A 22,348-nucleotide genomic window follows, 5' to 3' on the forward strand; every position below is an offset into this window, starting at 1 on the left:
TTATTCTGAAGTTGCTGACTTGTGTAGGCCACAGATGAGATGGGAAATCCTGCCATTGACTTGGTCACCCTCATTTCAGTGGATTTGATGGCTATAAAACTGTTCTATCAGGTTAAAACATTTCATCATGCCACTTTGTAGTCACAACTTCAGTTTCCTATCCCTATAGTTTTATCTTTACCAGAATGCCTTATGAATGGAATCAAATTATGGCTGTTTTAAATGTGTCAACCTAGGTAAAATGGACTGCATTTTTGAGGATTCATTTACCTGTGTGTCTGTGGCTAGAGTTAGTCACAAGAGAGATTATTATGGGAGAGTTTGAGGGTGGAAGTGAAGACATTGCCTCTTTGTAGTTCGAAGACATTGCTAATTGGCTGACTCATCTCAATGGTGTGGGATATTGGCTAAGCCTGACACTGCCCCAAATTTCTCCTTTTCTTAGCTTTTCTGAGTCCTGAGTGTGGCATGTATATTTAGATATATGTTAGGGGCCCCAGATTCTGCATGACACTCATGCCACTAAATGAGACCCTGAGAACAAACTCAGTCTGCTCTCAAGGGCTCCAGCTTGTGTTGATGCATTATGGCATGTTCTTGTTCTCCCCCAGGTTATACCTAGCTTCTCCTTCTAACTGCTTGCACTTTGGTCTTCAAGTTTCAGCATCAGATGTGAAGACACACCCTTACAGAAATGATTTACTCAGTTGTGTGAAGTCAAATATCTGTTGTTGTTGTTGTTTGGTCACTAAGTCGTGTCTGACTCTTTGCAACCCCATGGACTGTAGCCTACCAAGCTCTTCTGTCCATGGGATTCTCCAGGCAAGAATACTGGAGTGGGTTGCCATTTCCTTCTCCAGGGGATCTCCTAACTCAAGGATCAAACATGTGTCTCCTGCATTGGCAGGTGGATTCTTTACCACTGAACCACCTGGAAAGCCTTCAAATATCTGTAGTGATGAACTAATTGCAAGGAATACCAGGCCCAAGGAGGCACACAGCAATTTCTCCCAGTCAGCACCCACACCCTCCTCCAGTTCCATGCCCATCGTCTCCCATAAGCAGCTAGAAGTGATGCAGGCTGTCTCCAATCAGTCTAAAGTAAAATTTGTTTGGTATTAGAAGAGAGTGATGAGAATATACAGGAATAGGAGTGAGTTGAGAGGAACAGGGGAGTAAATAATGAGAACTCACTTTTTAAAAAAATTATAATATATGCAAACAAATTTTAAACTAAAATGATATTCCAGTATTCATATTATTATGCTGTGTGTGTGCTAAGTCACTTCAGTCATATCTGACTCTTTGCAACCCTATGGACTGTAGAGCACTAGGCTCCTCTGTCCATGGGGATTTTCCAGGCAAGAATACTGGAGTGGGTTGCTGTGCCCTCCTCTAGGGAATCTTCCCAACCCAGGAATCGAACCCACCTCTCTAATGTCTCCTGCATTGGCAGGTGAGTTCTTTACCACTAGCACCACCTGGCAAACTCTCATACTACTATATTTATTCCCTATTTTATCACTCATACCCATAACATCTTTCTCCCTCGGTAAAAATTAAGCTACTTTTGTGCTTTGAACATGTGTACAGTAATGTTCTGAATTCCATGAATCCTGCCCGATGATTGACATTTAGATTTACACACATTTTTCCCCAATACACACTGTGGCCACAGTGCCCATCCCAAGGAATATGTCACAGCAAATTTGAAAGGATATTTTTATCACGTGGATTAGGAAACTGCACTGTGCTGTCAGTGTGCCTCCAATTTGGTCCTAACAGATGCTGTCTGTTCTTCATTCACATCCACTCCAGATGGCTTCATAACAACCACTGGACTACATACGAGTCAAAAGTTTCTTGCTCTGATCACAGTGAGATCTGGGAATTGAGTTGGTTGAAGAAAGTGGAAGTTAAATGCGTTGGGGATGAAACTCAGGGCTCCTGGCACTGATAGTCCCCCAACTCCCTACCTTCACTTCCTACAAACTATAACCAAGGTCTAAGAAGAGGCTTTCGGGACTTGAAATAGCTCAACTTGAATTCCATCACCTCCACTAGCTTTGTTTGTAGGGATGCTTTCCAAGGCCCACTTGACTTCACATTCCAGGATGTCTGGCTCTAGATGAGTGATCACACCATTGTGATTATCCGGGTCATGAAGATCTTTTTTGTACAGTTCTTCTGTGTATTCTTGCCACCTCTTCTTAATATCTTCTGCTTCTGTTAGGTCCATACCATTTCTGTCCTTTATCGCGTCCATCTTTGCATGAAATGTTCCCTTGGTATCTCTAATTTTCTTGAAGAGATCTCTAGTCTTTCCCATTCTGTTCTTTTCCTCTATTTCATTGCATTGATCGCTGAAGAAGGCTTTCTTATCTCTTCTTGCTATTCTTTGGAACTCTGCATTCAGATGCTTATATCTTTCCTTTTCTCCTTTGCTTTTTGCTTCTCTTCTTTTCACAGCTATTTGTAAGGCATTTTGCTTTTTTGCATTTCTTTTCCATGAGGATGGTCTTGATCCCTGTCTCTTGTACAATGTCACAAACCTCATTCCATAGTTCATCAGGCACGCTGGACTGGAAGAAACACAAGCTGGAATCAAGATTGCTGGGAGAAATATCAATAACCTCTGATATGCAGATGACACTACCCTTATGGCAGAAAGTGAAGAGGAACTAAAAAGCCTCTTGATGAAAGTGAAAGCGGAGAATGAAATAGTTGGCTTAAAGCTCAACATTCAGAAAACGAAGATCATGGCATCCAGTCCCATCATTTCATGGGAAATAGATGGGGAAACAGTGGAAACAGTGTCAGATTTTATTTTTGGGGGCTCCAAAATCACTGCAGATGGTGACTGCAGCCATGAAATTAAAAGATGCTTACTCCTTGGAAGAAAAGTTATGACCAACCTAGATAGCATATTCAAAAGCAGAGACATTACTTTGCTGACTAAGGTCCGTCTAGTCAAAGCTATGGTTTTTCCTGTGGTCATGTATGGATGTGAGAGTTGGACTGTGAAGAAGGCAGAGCACCAAAGAATTGATACTTTTGAACTGTGGTGTTGGAGAAGACTCTTGAGAGTCCCTTGGACTGCAAGGAGATCCAACCAGTCCATTCTAAAGGAGATCAGCCCTGGGATTTCTTTGGAAGGAATGATGCTAAAGCTGAAACTCCAAAACTTTGGCCACTTCATGCGAAGAGTTGACTCATTGGAAAAGACTTTGATGCTGGGAGGGATTGGGGGCAGGAGAAGAAGGGGACGACAGAGGATGAGATGGCTGGATGGCATCACTGACTCAATGAAGGTGAATCTGAGTGAACTCCGGGAGTTGGTGATGGACAGGGAGGCCTGGTGTGCTGCGATTCATGGGGTCACAAAGAGTCGGACACGACTGAGCGACTGAACTGAACCTTACTGAAGAAGAGGCTTTCATGAAATGATCCAGGATCCTGAAAACAAAAGCTATAAGAGAAGCACTGGACTTGTAATCATCATCCTAATCCTTCTTCATGTTTTCTCTAGCCTGTGACTGATGTGAGAGGTACAGCTTGTCCAGAAAGCAAAAGCCTTACTGTGAAGGACTGACACTCAGCCACCTGAAAGGTCAGTTGTTCTGTATATTTGTCCTCCCCAGAATTCCTACTTCTTTTCAAAATGGTGACGTTTGTTCTATAAGTAATGTTACAGGCTCTATGTTGTATATCCTGGATTATTTTTCCAACTATGAGACAACTGGGCTAGGACTAAATAGCAGGTCATGGCACTCACATTACTTCAGTGTAGTTCCAAAGAGTTGTAAATAAATCCTGTCAACTGAGGGAGGAGACTTGGAGATAAGGTGGCTAAGCCAGAGGCAATACTTGGAAATTGGCAGAAGCAGGGATGTTATTTAGCTAATGAGATGTTTGCAAGGGATGCCCACTATCTTAAAGGAGTCAGTGGAAGTGGGTAAGCCAATTCCCATAGTGTTAATTCACACACTTTTTATTATTTGAATTATTTCTCAAAGAGCATATGAAGTGAAAGTAATTTAGTCGTGTCTGACTCTTTGGGACCCCATGGTTTATACAGTCCATGGAATTCTCCAGGCCACTCTAGGGGATCTTCCCAATCCAGCAATTGAACCCAGGTCTTAGGCATTGCAGATGGATTCTTTACCATCTGAGCCACCAGAGAAGCCATATAGCACATACTTTTAAGATTTACAGAAACAGGAATTGTATAGTAGCTTTATTAAACTTCTAACAGAAATCTTCCATCCTAAATACCTACCCACTAGACCCAAGTGGCACAGTGGTAAAGAATCTACTTGCCAGTGCAAGAGACACAAGAGACACAGGTCAGGAAGATCCCCTGAAGTAGGAAACGCAACCCACTCCAGTGTTCTTGCCTGGAAAATTCCAGAGACAGAGGAGCCTGGTGGGCTGCAGTCCATAGGGTCGCAAAAAGTCAGACACAACCAAGCATCCATGAACACACACAAAAAGATCACTGAACCCACACAAAAAGATCACTGAACCAATAAAATACTGTAACCCTTATCCATGTACTCTAGAAATTTTGACACAAAACTATATGAATAAAAAATATCAGTCAAGGTAACTATATGGGTAAAAACATGTCAGAATTTTATTATGTTTTTGACTTGTAACCCTCTTTTTTTCCTCTCCATGATTTAAAAGACAAATGCATAAAATAATGATTATAAATCTATATTAATGGGCACAAAATGTATATAGATGTAATCTGTGACAATAACAACATAAAGAGAAAGGATAGAATTGCATAGAAGCAAAATTTATGTAAACTATGAAACTAAGTTGTTATTAATTCAAACTAGACTGTTAAAAATTGAAGTTACTAATTGTAATCTTCACAGTAACCTCTATGAAAAAGAAATATAAATCATTTAAACATAAAAGAAATCAATGGGTAATTGATGAACAAAAAAGAATTTCTTGGCTTCTAAGTGTGAGAAGGATCTGAATTAATGGCAGTTCTTTCTTGCTGGGATTGAAGAAACCACATAGTAAGATACGAGAGTAATCTGCAGTTGCTGAGAACAGTGCCTGGCTGACAGCTAGTAAGAAAACCGAGACTTCAGTCCTATATCCCCCAGGAATTGAATGATAAGAATGTTTTGCAAAGCAGATTTTTCCCTAGGTTTGTCACCAAATGAGGACACAGCAAGCCAACTTCAGTCTTACGAGTCTCTGAGCAGGGAACACAGCCATATTGTGACTGATTTCCGACCTATAGAAACTGTGAGATAAATTTTGTTGCATATGCCTCTAAGTTTGTGGTGATTTGTTACCCAGCAACAGAAGACTAATACAGATCTTGCTGTATTTCCTGATGTGGAAAGATGTCCAAATATACTGTTAAATTTTTTAAAAGTCTCAAAACTATATGTGCTATGCTGTGCTTAGTTTTGCAGTCATTTCTGACTCTTTGCAACCCCATGGACTGTAGCCCACCAGGCTCCCTTGTCCATGGAATTCTCCAGGCAGGCATACTGGAGTGGGTTGCCATGCCCTCTTCCAGAGGGATCAAACCCAGGTCTCCAGCATTGTAGGCGGATTCTTTATCAACTGAACTACCAGGGAAGCCCATAAAACTATATATGGTTCAACTAAAATGTGTGCATACACACTGTGTTATTTTAATTTTAAAAAAAATTTGTAATAGGTTTAGAATTGGAAAAGCCATTAGAATCTGCTTTATTTTTAGTACAGAAAGGAGATTTACCTTAAAACATTCTTATTAAGAAAAACTGAGTTTTAATAAAAGCATTTGGGTACAAAGCTTTCTTTCAAAAATCTTACTAAGTTTAACAAAAGAATGTTTTACATTAGCTGATAGAATGTTTAAATGATAATTTTCCCACTAGCCTTTGCTGTATGACACATGCTGTATTACAATGTTTCAATTTTTTAAAAGTATTTGAAGTAACAGAAGAACAAAACATCTTTTTTGACTGGAAATTTTTACAACTTTTATCATTAGAAAAAGAATTGTAATAACTTTAAAAAAAACTTACTTGAGTGGTGAACAATAGTTTCTTTTTTTTACATTAAAAATTTTTTTAATTTATTTTTTAAAATTATTTTTTGCTCCAATTAAAATAAATAAATTTATATTTAAAAAGCAATAAAATAAATAAAATAAAATAGACAGCCAACAAGGACCTACTGTATAGCACAGGGAATTCTGCTCAATACTCTGTAATAACCTAAATGGGAAAAGTACTTGAAAAAGAATAGATATATGTATATACATATAACTGAATCACTTTGCTGTATGACAGAAACCAACCTAACATTGTGAACAATAGTTTCTTGTACTGATTAATAGGGGAAAATGTAGTGACCTTAAAATTTTCTTTTTCTTCAAAATTTCATCTTGCTATTAAGCATAGTTCTGTTCCTTTCTTAAGGGAGAAGCTCACATTATATAATTTCCCTGGTTTGATATTCTCTTTTGTATAAGTACATGCATAGAAAATGATTTCTAATGATATACACCAAAGGAAACGGTTTTATTTTTGAAAAACAACTCAATCATTAAAATTAAACAATTTAAAAAGAACAGAGACTGCAATAAAAATAGAAGAAATGGAAATTACCAATCAATGAGGGATGTGTGTGGGGGGGGCATTTGTGTGTATAATAACCAATTTCAGGGTTACCAAAATGGATTGTTTGCTTGTATAGAAATTTTAGGGAAATGTACCCAGTTGGAAACTTTTCCCTTCAACCTAAAATTCTGTTCTTAATTGTTACATGGATGTGAGAATTGAACTATAAAGAAAGCTGAGCACCAAAGCACTGATGCTCTTGAACTGTGGTGTTAGAGAAAACTCTTGAGAGTCCCTTGGACTGCAAGGAGATCCAACCAGTCCATCCTAAAAGAGATTAGTCCTGAGCGTTCATTGGAAGGACTGATGTTGAAGCTGAAACTCCAATACTTTGGCCACCTGATTCGAAGAGCTGACTCATTTGAAAAGACCCTGATGCTGGGAAAAATTGAAGGCAGGAGGAGAAGGGGACGACAGAGGATGAGGTGGTTGAATGGCATCACCGACTCACCGGACATGAGTCTGGGTAAACTCCAGGAGTTGATGATGGACAGGGAGGCCTAGCGTGCTGTGGTCCATGGAGTCACAAAGAGTCGGACACGACTGAGCAACTGAACTGAACTGAACTGATTCTCTATATAGAAGCTATGTAACATCCTAAATATTAAAGAAAAAATTTAAGTATCATTTTATCCTTGTTTGAACTAAGAAATTATTCCTTTATATAAATACATATAAAATAAAGCTTCTGAAAGAATATATAGTAAACTCATGCACTTTCTACATTATTCATGTCTGTATTACTTTACTTTTTAAAACCCAATCATTAAGGATAATAAAGATATTTAAAATAGAAGCTGAGTTACACTAAGAATTAAAGAAAATAAATCAGCAAAAAATCTGATGATTTTTAAAAACCCATCAAAGTGTTTCCCAAACTTATCTGATCTTATACATTATCTGGGATACTTCTTAAAATACACACTCATGTCCCATCCCAGACTTACTAAATTACAACTTCTAGAGGATTAACCTGTGTATCTGGGTGTTATTTTCACATCTAGGATGTCATCCAAAATGGGGCAGATTTGGAAAATCCTGGCAGATCAGGCTAAACAACAACCACCCTAAAAACTAAGAAAAATAAATACAACAACAAAAAAATTTTTTGCTGTTCAAATGAATTAAGTACAGTGTAGCCACACACAAATTTACCTATATTAGAAATCTAAATAAGCATCAATAGGAAAACAAAAAATGAATTACAATACAATTATACAATGGAATACTATACTGCTGTAGAAATAAAGGACCTACATCTATATATATCAACATAATTGAATCTGAAAAAGCTGATTTCTAGGAAGAGTAGGTGTGTAAGAAAAGTAGGCTGTTTGTGTATGTAAATATATATATACATAAATATGTATGTATATATACTCACATTTAAAGTACATAAAATATGTATGTGTTTATATATATAAATGTATTTATTATATATATTTTCAAGGTATATATATTATAAAGCATGGATATATGCTATATTCTTTTAATCTAGTTTTATATGATTGCAATATTTAATAAATGAGTTTGAGGGAACTCCAGGAGTTGGTGATAGACAGGGAGGCCTGGCGTGCTGCGATTCATGGGATCGCAAGGAGTTGGACACGACTGAGTGACTGAACTGAACTGAGGGTGCTATCTAGAGAGACTATATTTGTAGGATGATTCAACAGCAGAAACAGAATGGCAAGGTTTTGCAAGTTTAATCTTAGTTTTCAAATAAAAATAACTGTATTGTCTAATTACAACAACCAAAACATGAATGTATGCTGATGGGAAATAGAACAAAAACAATCACCCACCCCTTCAAAAAATAAACAGAAAGGGAAATAATTAGGGTGAAAGCTTTTTTTTTTTTTTTAATGTTACCTCCTACCTATTTTCCAGACTTTCTAGACTCGCACCCCACCCCACCCCCAACACACCCTGTCCCGGTTCCAGCCTGGGACAAAACCAACAAGACTGATGGGGGAAATTCTAGGTTTTACTTGCTTCAGAGTGGAAGGGAGAGAAGTGAACATTTAATAGTACAGAAGAGGAAGACGCAATTCTTTAAAAGCTCCAGCAGAAATCAGGAAAAAGGCAAATACAAACGACAAAATATTTTGACCTGTTTGGTGTCAAAGATGATAAATAGGAAAATGAATAGATAGATTAAACAAACAAATAAGTAAATAATGGATGTGCAGTACCCAGTGGTATAGTTGGGGAGAAAGTAGCAATGAGGCGAAAGGTGGCCGCGCCCCCGCTCCCGCCCCCAGCTCTCTCTAGCTCCGCAGGTAGGAGCCTTAAACGGGGATGTGAGCTCACAGTGACGCAGACCTAGAGCCCGCGCTTAAACTGGTCTCTCTTTCCAGTTGCAGTCCGTAGTCCTTTGCGGCTGTGCGCCGGCTGGCTGTTGCCTTAAGGTGGGCGAACTGTACCCAGAAAGGAGGAAGCCGTGGAAGCTGACCGCGATCCTCGGCAGGTTGGAGGGCGCTGACTGGGGAAGGGAGCGGGGGCCTGAGGGTAAAGACCAGAGCGAGGCCAGGACTGGATTCTCTCTACTGCTTCTCCGATGACCTCACGTTTGTTTGGTGCAAGGACTTGGTGGGAGGAATTCAAGAGGCGCCAAAGGTTGAAGAATGGGTACGAGGTAGTATCTCCTAGGAGACTGCGAGGAAACGACCTGATTACTGCAGCCCGCCGGGAGCGGCGCGCAACCGGCGAGCCTGGGTTGGGGGTGGCAGACTCTGCAGCGGGTCTAAGCCTCCGTTCCTGGCATTTCTTCCCCTTCCTTCCATTTTGGAGCCGGAAATGGTGGCTGTGGGAACTCGAAGGAGGAGTAGGGGAGGGGGCCGGGAAGTTGCTGCAGAGAATAGAGACAGGGATTAGGTGCGGGAAGCACGTCCCTCCTATGGAAGAGGCAATCGACTGCGTGTGCCACGGACTTCTGAACAGAGGCCGAGAGCAGGAAACAGTTTCTGGTCGCTTCAGGTCGGTGTGAGTGTGGGCACTGCCCGCGGACGCTAGGGTAAGCCTGACAAAGCACTGACGCCGCAGCGGGGACAGGTTTGCTATGCCCATGTTACCTTTTTGCCCTTCGTCCATCTTGATGCATAAAATGGTGGGCAGTGGAAGAAGGGGGAGCTCCAGAAAGTCCCCGAAAGGTCCTGGCAGATACCTACATTGAAATTATTTATAAATGAACCACGTAGCCACCCAGCAAGCTCTTCGGACTACCCCCGCCTCACAAGTTGTCCCTTTGCTTTCAAGAAATGGTAATTAGATGACGGGGAAGGACCAGACAGTGGAGATGAGGGGCCTAAAGAAGAGGTTTGGAAATAATCAGCTTTGATTAGAATGTCTGTTTCTGGAAGACAGGCTCACAGGGCGTGAATAAAAGCCGTGAGAAGGGATAGAGGAGAAAGGGAAGGCAGCAACACGTTTCTAGCGGAGTCCTAAACCCACTAGACAGCTGGCGCCCCACCCCCGACGCTGGTCCTTTAGTCAGAGTGATCAGTGCTGGCTATTGTTGCATTCCTCTCTATAGGTCTTTAGGTCCGTTGGTGCAGCAGATTTCAAGGCTGAGAGAGGAAGACTGCTTCTGATCCCTGCAGGTATGGGAGGTGCCTGGGACTCTCTATTGTAGGGGTGCACAGGGCAGAATGGGGGGAATTCCAGCCCTTCTTGCCCGACTAAGTACAGGAGAAACCCGGCCGAGACTGGGTCTGTGGCTGGTGACGGAAGAAGGGAGTAGAAGGACAAGCTCTGGGTGCCCCCTGGACAACTTGTAAGGAGCTCTGGAGGCTAAGGCATGGTCTTTCCACCACGGTCCTGCCCACCATCCACTGGAAGCCAGGAGTGGAGAGGGGAAGGATTCTCAGGATAAATGATGGGCTTTAGGGCAGGGCTGGATCTGGGGCTGGAGAATGAAACGGCAGCCCACTCCAGTACTCTTGCCTGGAAAACACCATGGATGGAGGAGCCTTGTAGGCTACAATCCGTGGGGTATCAAAGAGTCTGACACAACTGAGCGACTTCACTTTCTTTTCTTTGGATCTGGGGCGCCCCCTTAGAGGGCACACTGAAGTCTCTCAGGTGGTGAAACATTTGCTCACAGAGCTCTGAATCTTGTTATTACAAAGTATTCCATCCTTTCATCTCCTAGGAAGAAGAAGCGGGGAAAAAATATCTCAAGATGGAAAAGGACCCCAAGGAAAGGAGAGAAGAGGAGCAGGCTCTGGTGCAGAATGAAGAAGCTTGTCCTATGGGAGGTGGTGAAGGCGCCAAGCCTAGAGAAAATGTTAGAGAGGATTGGGACCCACCTGCCCAGGATTTTAGAGAGGATATGCCTAATGGGCTTGTCAATAACATTGACATTATAGATGGGGATGCTGATGATATGGAGAGGTTCATGGAGGAGATGAGAGAGCTAAGGAGGAAAATTAGAGAGCTTCAGCTGAGGTACAGTCTACGCATTCTTATTGGCGATCCTCCTCACCATGACCATCATGATGAATTTTGCCTTATGCCTTGAATGCTGAGGTTAATAATCATAAACCCCCTGCTTCGCAAACTTGCATTTTCTTGATGTACCCTTTGCTCTGAACCTTTTGTGTTCTGTCATTTTTCAGATTAGTGATTTCATTTTCACTTTTGACTTAGTAAGAATTTCTGTCAACTTGCAGAAAAGCAGGGGAGATTTAATGAACTTGCATGAAAAGATGTCTATTACATATTGTAAAGCTAATAAAGCACTTCAAAAAGCAGTCAGTAGATATACTATCTCATTTTAAAGCATGCATTTTATATACATATTTATAGATAGATAGATCTGAATGTGTCTTTTTATTTTCTTGATTAGCTGTTTTTTTCTTATTTTCCCAAAATAATTATACATGTGCCAAAAAAAAAAAGAATCAAAGAACTTACCAATCAGATTATAAAGGTAATGGAAACAATAAATATTTGAGACACAATTTAAAGACATAAATCTTATATTATCTCTGGATCTCTTATTTAGAAGCACAAACCTATTAATCATTACAGATATGTTTCTTTAATATCAGCCTTGTTCAGTTGCCCAGTCCTGTCTGACTCTTTGCAACCCCGTGGACTGCAGCACACCAAGCCTCCCTGTCCTTTATCTCCCAAAGTTTGCCTAAGTTCATGTCCATTGTATCGGGTGATGCCATCCAGCCATCTCATCCTCTGATGCCCTCTTTTCCTTCTGCCATCAATCATTCCCAGCATCAGGGACTTTTCCAGTAAGTCAAAATATAAACAAATATCAGCCTATTTGTTTATAAAATGAAGATAGAACATGCTTTACAGAGCTATTGTGGTAATCAAATGAGGCAGTGACTGAAATCTGTGTCTGGCTCAAAGGACACATGCAAGGCCCAACCCTCTAGGTGTCCTTCATATTTAGGGAAGGACACAAGCCAGTCGACTGACTGCCAGTAGGAGGCACCCTTCTATATCTGGGAGGGATATAGTTGTGCATTATGCCATGACTGCTTGGCACTCCTTCCCCTTCTGCTAGGTTTTCCTCCCTCCACCAGTCCCCACCACGACTGATGCTCTGGAGGAGTCTTAAAGGTGACACAGACTGCCTGATCATTTTAGACCCCTTGGTGGTCTGAATCCCCAGTTTGTCCACTCAGAAATGAGGAGAATGCCCCTTCCTGCTTAGTGTGCTTTCAGTTCACTTTAGTCACTCAGTCGTGTCTGACTCTTTGTGACCCCATGGACTGCAGCACGCCAGGCTTCCCTGTCCATCACCAACTCCCGGAGCTTGCTTGAACTCATGTTCATCAAGTAGGTGACACCATCCAAACATCTCATCCTCTGTCATTCGCTTCTCCTGCCTTCAATCTTTCCCAGCATCAGGGTCTTTTTCCAATGAGTCAGTTCTTCACATCAGGTGGCCAAAGTATTGGAGCTTCAGCATTGTCCTTCCAATGAACACCCAGGACTGATCTCCTTCAGAATGGACTGGTTGGATCTCCTTGCAGTCCAAGGGACTCTCAAGAGTCTTCTCCAACACCACAGTTCAAAAGCATCAATTCTTTGGTGCTTAGCCTTCTTTATAGTCCAACTCTCACATCCATACATGACTACTGGAAAACTCATAGCTTTGACTAGACATACCTTTGTCAGAAAAGTAATGTCTCTGGTTCATAATACACTGTCTAGGGCTGCCTTTGTGGCTCAGCTGGTAAAGAATCTGCCTGCAATGTGGGAGACCTGGGTTCAATCCCTGGGTTGGGAAGATCCCCTGGAGAAGGGAAAGGCTACCCATTCCAGTATTCTGGCCTGGAGAATTCCATGGACTTTATAGTCCGTTGGGTCACAGAGTTGGACATGACTGAGTGACTTTCACTAGGTTGGTCAAAGCTTTTCTCCCAAAGAGCAAGCATATTTTAATTTTATGGCTGCAGTCACCATCTGCAGTGACTCTGGAGCCCAAGAAACTAAAGTCTGTCACTGTTTCCTTTGTTTCCCCATCTATTTGCCATGAAGTGATTGGACTGGATGCCATGATCTTAGTTTTTTGAATGTTGAGTGTTAAGCCAACTTTTTCACTCTCCTCTTTCACTTTCATCAAGAGGCTCTTTAGTTACTTTTGCTTTCTGCCATAAGTGTGGTGTCATCTACATATCTGAGGTTATTGATATTTCTCCCAGCAATCTTGATGCACTGGGAGCTCTGTCTCAGATGTGCCATGTGTCTCCTCTGGAGAGCTGATCTCTGGCTGCGACCCTCCCAGCGGATGTCAACCATCGAGGATCCCAGGAAGACTTGGTTAGCAACTGGGAGCCTGTTTGCAGTTAGGTAGAGGATGCGATCTCTGGGGCCGAGATTGCCCCTTTCCGGCTCTGGCTGTCGCCCGCTTGCCTCTCTGCGAATGGCAGGGGATCAGTCCTTTGTTCTGTGAGCCAGCCTGGCAGTGCCTAAGTTAGAGCTTTTCATGGGAAAGTTCTCTCTCTTTCTCTTTTTTATCTCTCTCTCTGGCTTTCCCACTGTTTGGGTTGCTATATCACATTAGCTCCCTCAGATTGTCCTCAGGGCATTCAAGCCCGGTCCCTACCCGAAGCACTGCAGCCCACACCTCCCTGTTCAGCCTCTGCTTGCTGGTGGCGGATGTGAGCGTCTGGGCTACTTCTCTGCTGGGAGTTGCCATTAGGCACGTAATCTGTGGGGTTTATTTATTTATTTATTTTTCCTCCCAGTTATGTTGCCCTCTGAGATTCCAAAACTCCCCACAGACCCACCGGTGAGAGAGTTTCCTGGTGTTTGGAAACTTCTCCTCTTTTACGACTCCCTTCCCAGGATGGGACTCCGTCCCTAACTCTTTTGTCTCTCTTTTTCTCTTTTATATTTTGTCCTACCTCCTTTTGAAGAGAATGGGCTGCCTTTCTGGGTGCCTGGTGTCCTCTGTCAGCGTTCAGAAGTTGTTTTGTGGAATTTGCTCAGCGCTCAAATGATCTTTCAATGAATTTGTGGGGGAGAAAGTGGTCTCCCCGGCCTATTCCTCTGCCATCTTAGGACCGCCCCCCCCACCTCTTCTTAATATCTTCTGCTTCCGTTAGGTCCATAACATTTCTGTCCTTAACTGTGCCCATCTTTGCATGACACGTTCCCTTGGTATCTCTCATTTGGTAAAGAATCAGCCTGCAATGCAGGAGACCTGGGTTCATTCCCTGGGTTGGGAAGATCCCCAGGAGGAGGGCATGCCAACTCAGTCCAGTATTCTTTCCTCAGGAATCCCCATGGACAGAGGAACCTGGAAGGCTAAAGTCCATGGGGTCGCACAGAGTCTGATAGGACTGAGCGACTAAGCACAGTCCAGTTAGTGTACGTGCTGTATGCTAAGTCACTTCAGTCGTGTCTGACTCTTTGTGACTCTATGAACTGTAGCCCGCCAAGCTCCTCTGTCCATGGGATTCTCCAGGCAAGAATTTTGGAGTGGGTTGCCATGCCTTCCTCCAGGGGATCTTCTGACCCAGAGATGGAACCCATGTCTCTTACGTCTCCTGCATTCGCAGGCAGTTGTTTGCCACTTTTACCACCTGGGAAGCCCTTCTTGCTTTAGAGTTATGTTTCACCTAGGTGGATACTTCCCCAGTGCTGTTTAGGGATCCAAAGATCCCCTTGTGGTTTTCTCAGACTTTCTCCCTCACCTCTGCCTTCCCCAAGATAAATGTGAATGACATTCATGATAGTGTCTCAGAATTGGACTATGCCTTCTGTCCTCCCATGAATATTGCTCAGTCTTCTTGGTTGTCATTTTCTGTGTAGACACTTAAACAGGTTTCATTCTGCATACACTGGCATTGCAGGGGTGCCTTATGTCCCAAAGACTGTTCTGGTCCACACCACCTTCACTGTGGGAGTCTCTGGTAGTCTCTACTCACACCAACCAACATGGATCTGGAGCAGTTTCTCTCTTCTTTACTTTGATTTTTGCTGTGCTCAGTAAACCTGTAATCACCTATCAGTGGGAAACATGCCAAGACTGGGAATCTGGTAGATAGATCCTTTTTTTTAGGACATGTTCCACTGCTCCCTAACTAGACTGCCCTTTCTTGCAGTAAATATACTGTCTCATATGTTCTGGCGCCCAGAGTGCCTGGCACAAGGTCTGTTAAGTTGTAGGGCACCACAGTTAATGAGAGCTGAGTTGAAAGTTCTAAAATTTTAAAAAATGTAAATCAACTCTAGCCCAATAAAATTTTTTTAAGTCCTGCTGGTTGGGCCCAAATTTGCCTCTGATCATTTGTAAGCAAGTTATTTCTTTTCTCTGCAGACTGTAGCTTGTAATTGATAAAGGAACACAACAAAGAGAGCATTATACATCAGTTTCAATGCATGTACATTGTAATGTTATATATGTCACTGTTTATCAACAGGTGTTATACAAATAAGCAGCATCAGAATCACCTGTGAACTGGTTAAAAATTCAGGAAACTAGGTTTTACTCCACACCCACTGCATCCTATAAGTTCATCAGACATCTTTGGACTTAAAGTGGAGGCCCCAACTTTAGTTCAACTTTAGACACTCACCTCCTCATTACACACACACACACATTGGATTTCATTTTACTTCTAGGCCATCCCCTTTTTTAAAAACTGTTATTTTTATACTGTTTTCTTCAGTGCATAGGTTTTAACCTTGGCTGAAGCCTTGAATTACCTGAGATTTTAAAGTGGAGCTCAGGACCCAATCCCAACCTATTGAATCAAACCCACTAGAATTCGAGGTCAAGGGATTATTACATTGTAAAAGCTCCCACAATGATTCTGATGTACATGTAGAGTTGAGAACAATTGGGTATAATTTGTCACTAAAATATCTTTGGTTTATTTTCTTTGTACTACCCTTGATTGACTGTGTGAGCCTAAGGAAGTAATTTCATTTATTTAGAATATTTTTCTTGTGAAAGACACATCAGAGAGGAAGAATTACACCCCAAATCAACACATGATATCTTTTAAGATAGTTTATGTCGTGCTCCTTGATGTTTTCTAGCCCATCAAATGCTTCAAAATCATATATGGAGCTTGTTTAAAATATAGAATCCTAGGTCCACATCCAAGAACCACACTTTGGTAATGGTGCATTGTTAACAGGCTCCCAGGTAATTCTGATGAATGCTGGAAGCATATATTTTTATTTCAAGTATATTAAGGACAAACCAATAAAATAGCTCAAAGAAAAAATATAGATATATGTTTATCTGAATCCAGAGGAACGATCATAGAAGAGAAGGTCTAGAAAAATTAGAAAAGATGAAACCATAAAGGGAAAAATTGATATATACTATGTAAAAAATATTAAATATTCTGTAAAGCAAGACTATAACTATAAGTTCAAGGGTCTTTTTGACTTAATAAGATGAACTGAACACCATGTAATGCTTTTCACTCTCATTACTATATGGGGAAAATATAAACAATAAAATTAATAAAAATCACATTCCTCTTGCACATTTAAAATCTTGATTGTAAGAGTCTGTCCTAGCCATTTTGGATTTATCCAGTAACATAGGAGAGTTTAACTGCTAGTCTCAGGGGAAAGGTCGTAAGGTGAAACTAGGGATAAATATTCATTTGCCAGAAAGCCTGCCACTCACCATTGGTATTGGCTTCCTGTGGCTGCTGTTAAAAAAATACACACACAATAGAAACTTATCCTCATACTTCTGGAGACGGAATCAGAAACCAACATCTGGGCAGGGCCATGCTCCCACTGAAAGCTCTACAGGAGAATTCATTCATTGCAATGTAACTCCTATCAAAGCTACTATATTCAAAGAGTGTGGTATTGGCATAAAGACAGACATATAGGCCAATGGAATAGAATAAACATCTGAGAAATAAATTTATACAACTTGATTGCAAGACTGTAAACTCGGGAAAGGACAGTCTTTTCAGCAAACGGTGTTGGGAAAACTGGATATCCATCTGCAAAAAAATGAGGTTGGACCCTTTTATTACACCATATACAAAAATGATTTCAAAATGGATCAAAAACCCAATGTAAGAGGTGAATATGTAAAACTCTTAGAAGGAAACATAGGGGGAAATCTTCATGAGACTGGATTTCTCCTTTTGGGAAAAATAAAGTCTATTTTATGCCTATTGCACCATTGAATTTGGGAATACATAACTTCTTTAGTTTCACAGGTTCACAACTGGACAGAAGTTTTACCTTGGAATGAATTATACCTCAGATCTCACCTGGACATGACTGAGATGATGTTTAGATGAGACTTCACTTGAAGTTGATGCCAATGGGTTAATGCTTGGCAGCTACTGGGATTAGATGAACTTTTTTTAAATACGAGAAGAACATGGATACTGGGGAGCCAGAGGGTTAAATGTTAGGTACTAACATTTGCGTGTCCCACAAATTCATAAGTTAAAGCTCTAATGCCCAGTGTTGCTATTTTTGTTTGTTTCTTGTTTCATCATCATTAAAATTATTTAATTTATTTTTAACTGAAGAATAATTGCTTTACAATATTATGTTGGCTTCTCCCATACATCAACATGAATCAGCCATAGGTATACATATGTCCTCTCCCTCTTAAAACTCCCTCCCACCTCCCACCCCATCCCACCCCTCTAACTTGTCATAGAGCCCTGGTTTGAGTTCCCTCTGTCATACAGTAAATTCCCACTGTCTATCTATTTTACATATGGTAATGTATATGTTTCCATGCGACTCTTAGAGATAAAGTCTCTAAGGAGGAAAGTAAGGTTAAATGAGGTTGTAGGGTGGGGCCACAATCAAATATGTCTGATACGTTAATAAGAAGAAGAGGAAAAGGCCACAGGAGGCTATAATGAGATCTGGAGAAAGCAAACTGCTGACAACTTGATCTTGGAATTCCAATATCCAAAACTGTGAGAAATTAATGCTTGTTGTTAAAGTCACCTAATCTGTGATATCTTGTTATGAATAGACTAATGTAAGATATAACACACATTGGCGGTGGCCAGGGACTTAAAGTGAAAGTCGCTCATTCGTGTCCCACTCTTTGTGACTCCATGGACTGTACAGTCCGTGTCCAGAATACTGGAGGGGGTAGCCTTTCCTTTCTCCAGGGGAAGGGAACCCAGGGATCGAACCCAGGTCTCCCACATTGCAGGCAGATTCTTTACCAGCTGAGCCACCAGGGACTGGGGGGAGAGTAAAGGAGGAAACCTGCTTAGTGAATAAGGAGTCTTACTTTAGGGTGTTGCAAATGCTTTGAACTAAATACAGGTGCTGGTTGCATAACATTGTGAATGTACTAAATATCACTGAATCGTTCTCTTTAAAATGGTATAATTTTTTGGATTTTTAGATTTCAATTAATTTTTTATTGAAGGATAATTGCTTTACATAATTGTGTTGTTTTCTGTCAAACCTCAACATGAATCAGCCATAGGTATACACATATCCCTTCCCTTTTGAACCTCCCTCCCATCTCCCTCCACTTCCCACCCCTCTAGGTTGATATAGAGCCCCTGTTTGAGTTTCCTGAGACATACAGCAAATTCCCCTTGGCTGTTTATTTTACATATGGTACTGTAAGTTTCCATGTTACTCATTCCATGTATCTCACCCTCTCCTCCCCTCTCCCCATGTCCATAAGTCTGTTCTCTATGTCTGTTTCTCCATTGTGTTTGTGTTGGTCGCTCAGTCGTGTCTGACTCTTTGCGACCCCATGAACTGTAGCCTGCCAGGCTTCTCTGTCCATGGAATTCTCTAAGCAATGATACTGGAGTGGATTGCCATTCCCTTCTCCAGAGGATCTCCATTGCTTTGTTTCTCCATTGCTGCCCTGTAAATAAATTCTTCAGTACCATTTTTCCAGATTCCATATATAAGGACTAGAATATGATATTTATCTTTCTCTTCTGGATTTTTATTGTGGAAAAATATACATAATACAAAAATTAATTTTAACCATTTATAAGTGTGAAATTCAGGGGTATTACGTACATCCACATTGCTGTGAAAACATCACCACTATGCAGCTCCAGAAACTTTTCATCATTACAAACTGAAACTCTTTACCCAATAACCAATAACTTACCATTATCCCCCAGGGCTTCCCAGGTGGCTCAGTGGTAAACAACCCGCCTGCCAATTCAGGAGACATAAGAGACACAGGTTCAATCCCTAGGTCATGAAGATCCTCTGGAGAAGGGCAAGGCAACCCACTCCAATATTCTTGCCTGGAGAATGGCATGGACAGAGGAGCCTGGGGAAGCTATAGCTCAAGGGGTGGCAAAGAGACAGACATGAGTTAGCATGCATGCCACAACCACTGATAACCACTATTCTACTTTCTCTCTACATAAATGTGACTATTCTAGGGACCTCATATAAGTGGAATCATACAGTATTTTTCTTTTTGTGCCTGGCATATTTAGCATAATGTTGTCCAGGTCCCCCTCCCCATATTATAGCATATAGCAGAATTTCACTCCTTTTTAAAGCTGATCAAATTCTATTGAATTATATGCCACATATTATTTATCCATTCCTTTCTCAGTGGACAATTGGATTGTTTCTCCCTTTTGATTATTGTGAATAATGCTCCCATGAACATGAGAGTACAGATATCTGTTTAAGCCTCTGCTCTTGATTATTTTTTGAATATATACCCAGAAATGGAATTGCCAACATCTGTTGGATCATTGAAAAAGCAAGAGAATTCCAGAAAAAAAATCCACTTCTTCTTCATTGACTCTGCCAAAGTATTTGACTGTGTGGATCACAATAAACTCTGGAAAATTCTTAAAGAGATGGGAATACCAGACCACATGACCTACCTCCTGAGAAATCTATATGCAGGTCAAGAAGCAACAGTTAGAACTGGACATGGAACAACAGACTGGGAAACAAATTGGGAAAGGAGTATGTCAAGGGTGTATATTATCATCTTGCTTATTTAACTTATATGCAGAGTACATCATGAGAAATGCTGGGCTGGATGAAGCACAAGCTGGAATTAAGATTGCTGGGAGAAATATCAATAACCTCAGATATGCAGATGACACCACACTTATGGCAGAAAGCAAAGAAGAACTAAAGAGTCTATTGATGAAAGTGAAAGAGGAGGGTGAAAAAGTTGGCTTAAAGCTCAACATTCAGAAAATGAAGATCATGGCATCCGGTCCCATCACTTCATGGGAAATAGATGGGGAAACAGTGGAAACAGTGTCAGACTTTATTTTGGGGGGCTCCAAAATCACTGCAGATGGTGACTGAAGCCATGAAATTAAAAGACGCTTACTCCTTGGAAGGAAAGTTATGACCAACCTAGATAGCATATTCAAAAGCAAAGACATTACTTTGCCAACAAAGGTCTGTCTAGTCAAGGCTATGGTTTTTCCAGTAGTCATGTAAGGATGTGAGAGTTGGACTGTGAAGAAAGCTGAGTGCCAAAGAATTGATGCTTTTGAACTGTGGTGTTGGAGAAGACTCTTGAGAGTCCCTTGGAGTGCAAGGAAATCCAATCAGTCCATTCCAGAGGAGATCAGTTCTGGGTGTTCTTTGGAAGGACTGATGCTGAAGGTGAAACTCCAGTACTTTGGTCACCTCATGCGAAGAGTTGACTCATTGGAAAAGACTCTGATGCTGGGAGGGATTGGGGGCAGGAGGAGAAGGGGATGACCAAGGATGAGATGGCTGGATGGCATCACCAACTCGATAGACATTTGTTTGAGTGAACTCCGGGAGTTGGTGATGGACAGGGAGGCCTGGCGTGCTGCGATTCATGGGGTCGCAAAGAGTCGGACATGACTGAGCGACTGAACTGAACTGAATTTTAATCCCTAGAGCAACCACTAAGAAAATAATTTTTTAAATATTGTAAAAGATTCATGTCAATGTATGGCAAAAACTGCTACAATATTGTAAAGTAGTTAGCCTCCAATTAAAATAATAAATTAATTTTTTAAAAGAAGCATCAAAAGAATTAAAATGGCACAAAGATATTTTTATATCTTTAAAAAAGAAACAATAGTGGAGAAACAGAGGAACCAAAAAGGCAGAAGACATATAAAAACAAATAGTAAAATGGCCAATATAAATCCTATCTTATTCATGATTACATGAAATGCAAATTGATTAAATGCTCCATTCAAAAGGAAAAATTTAGCAGAATGGAGAAAAAAGCATCATCCAGTTATATACTATCTACAAGAGAAACATTTTAAATTTAAAAAAACAGATAGAATGTAAGTGAAAAGATGGAATACCATGCAAAGGGTAATAACAAATAAAGGAATAACTATTTTTAATCAGACAAAATGGACTTTAAGACAAAGTATGTTACTGGAGAACAAGAAAGGTGTTTTATAATAAAAACAAGGTCAATCCATAAGGAATATTTTTAAATGAACATAAACAAACATCAATATATATTTAAAAAAAAAAACTGACAGAGTAAAAGGAAAGAACAGATACTTCGATGGTAATAACTTGGAGCTTCAAAATGACACTTTCAAGAGCTTTCCTGGTGGTTCAGTGGTAAAGAATCTACCTGCATTCTTGTCCAGCATCCATGGAGCATTTTCCTGGATAGATCATTATTAGGCCATAATAAAATTCTACATAACTTAAAAGTACTGAAATCATAAAAAGAATATTCTCTGACCATAACAGAATTAAATTAGCAATCAACCACATAAGGAAATCTGGAAGATCTACAAATACATAGAAGTTAAACAGTATACCTTCATTTAATCAGAAGAAATCATGAGAGAAATTATAAACTACTTTGAGATTAATAAAAGCAAAAACACAACACTTATAAGACGTAATTAAGCAGTGCTTAGAGGGAAAATTATAACTTCAAATGCTAATATAAAAAAGTTGAAACTCTGAAATTAAGCATTTAAATTTCCACCTTAAAACACTAGAAAAAGAAATGCAGCACCAACCCAAAGAAATTAGAAGACAGGAAATAGTGACAATTAGAGTGGAAATAAATGAAATAGAAAAACACTGGATAACATTATTAAAGGGAAAAGTGGATTCTTTGAAAATATATATATATTTTAAAAACCTGACAAGCCTATAGGTAGACTGCCAAGGGGAAAAGGATGAGGATTCAATTTAACAATATCAGGAATGAAAGAGTGGACACCACTCCCAATTTTGTGGGTTTGAAAAGGATTATAGCATAACACTACCAACAACTGTAAGAC

General features: G+C 40.6%; 1 protein-coding gene across 5 annotated transcripts; it reads left to right on the plus strand.

Annotated features, from left to right (window-relative positions):
• The first annotated feature begins 8,933 nt into the window (after positions 1 to 8,933).
• Positions 8,934 to 11,618, plus strand: BEX5 (brain expressed X-linked 5). Of its 5 annotated transcripts, none has more exons than XR_005725531.1 (3): positions 8,934 to 9,623; positions 10,180 to 10,246; positions 10,798 to 11,618. XR_005725531.1 is itself a non-coding variant. In XM_040266690.1 (3 exons), exon 3 carries the CDS (start codon positions 10,828 to 10,830, stop codon positions 11,164 to 11,166), a length of 339 nt encoding a protein of 112 aa, XP_040122624.1. In that variant the 5' UTR covers positions 8,943 to 9,275; positions 10,180 to 10,246; positions 10,798 to 10,827; the 3' UTR covers positions 11,167 to 11,618. The 5 variants fall into 5 exon arrangements, 4 of the variants coding, with proteins under 4 accessions (XP_040122624.1, XP_040122623.1, XP_040122626.1 ...); XM_040266690.1 differs by having other exon boundaries at positions 8,943 to 9,275; XM_040266689.1 differs by having other exon boundaries at positions 8,943 to 9,114.
• The last annotated feature ends 10,730 nt before the right edge of the window (positions 11,619 to 22,348 follow it).

The sequence above is a fragment of the Oryx dammah genome, unplaced genomic scaffold, assembly GCF_014754425.2.
Source record: "Oryx dammah isolate SB20612 unplaced genomic scaffold, SCBI_Odam_1.1 HiC_scaffold_23, whole genome shotgun sequence".
NCBI lineage: Eukaryota > Metazoa > Chordata > Mammalia > Artiodactyla > Bovidae > Oryx > Oryx dammah.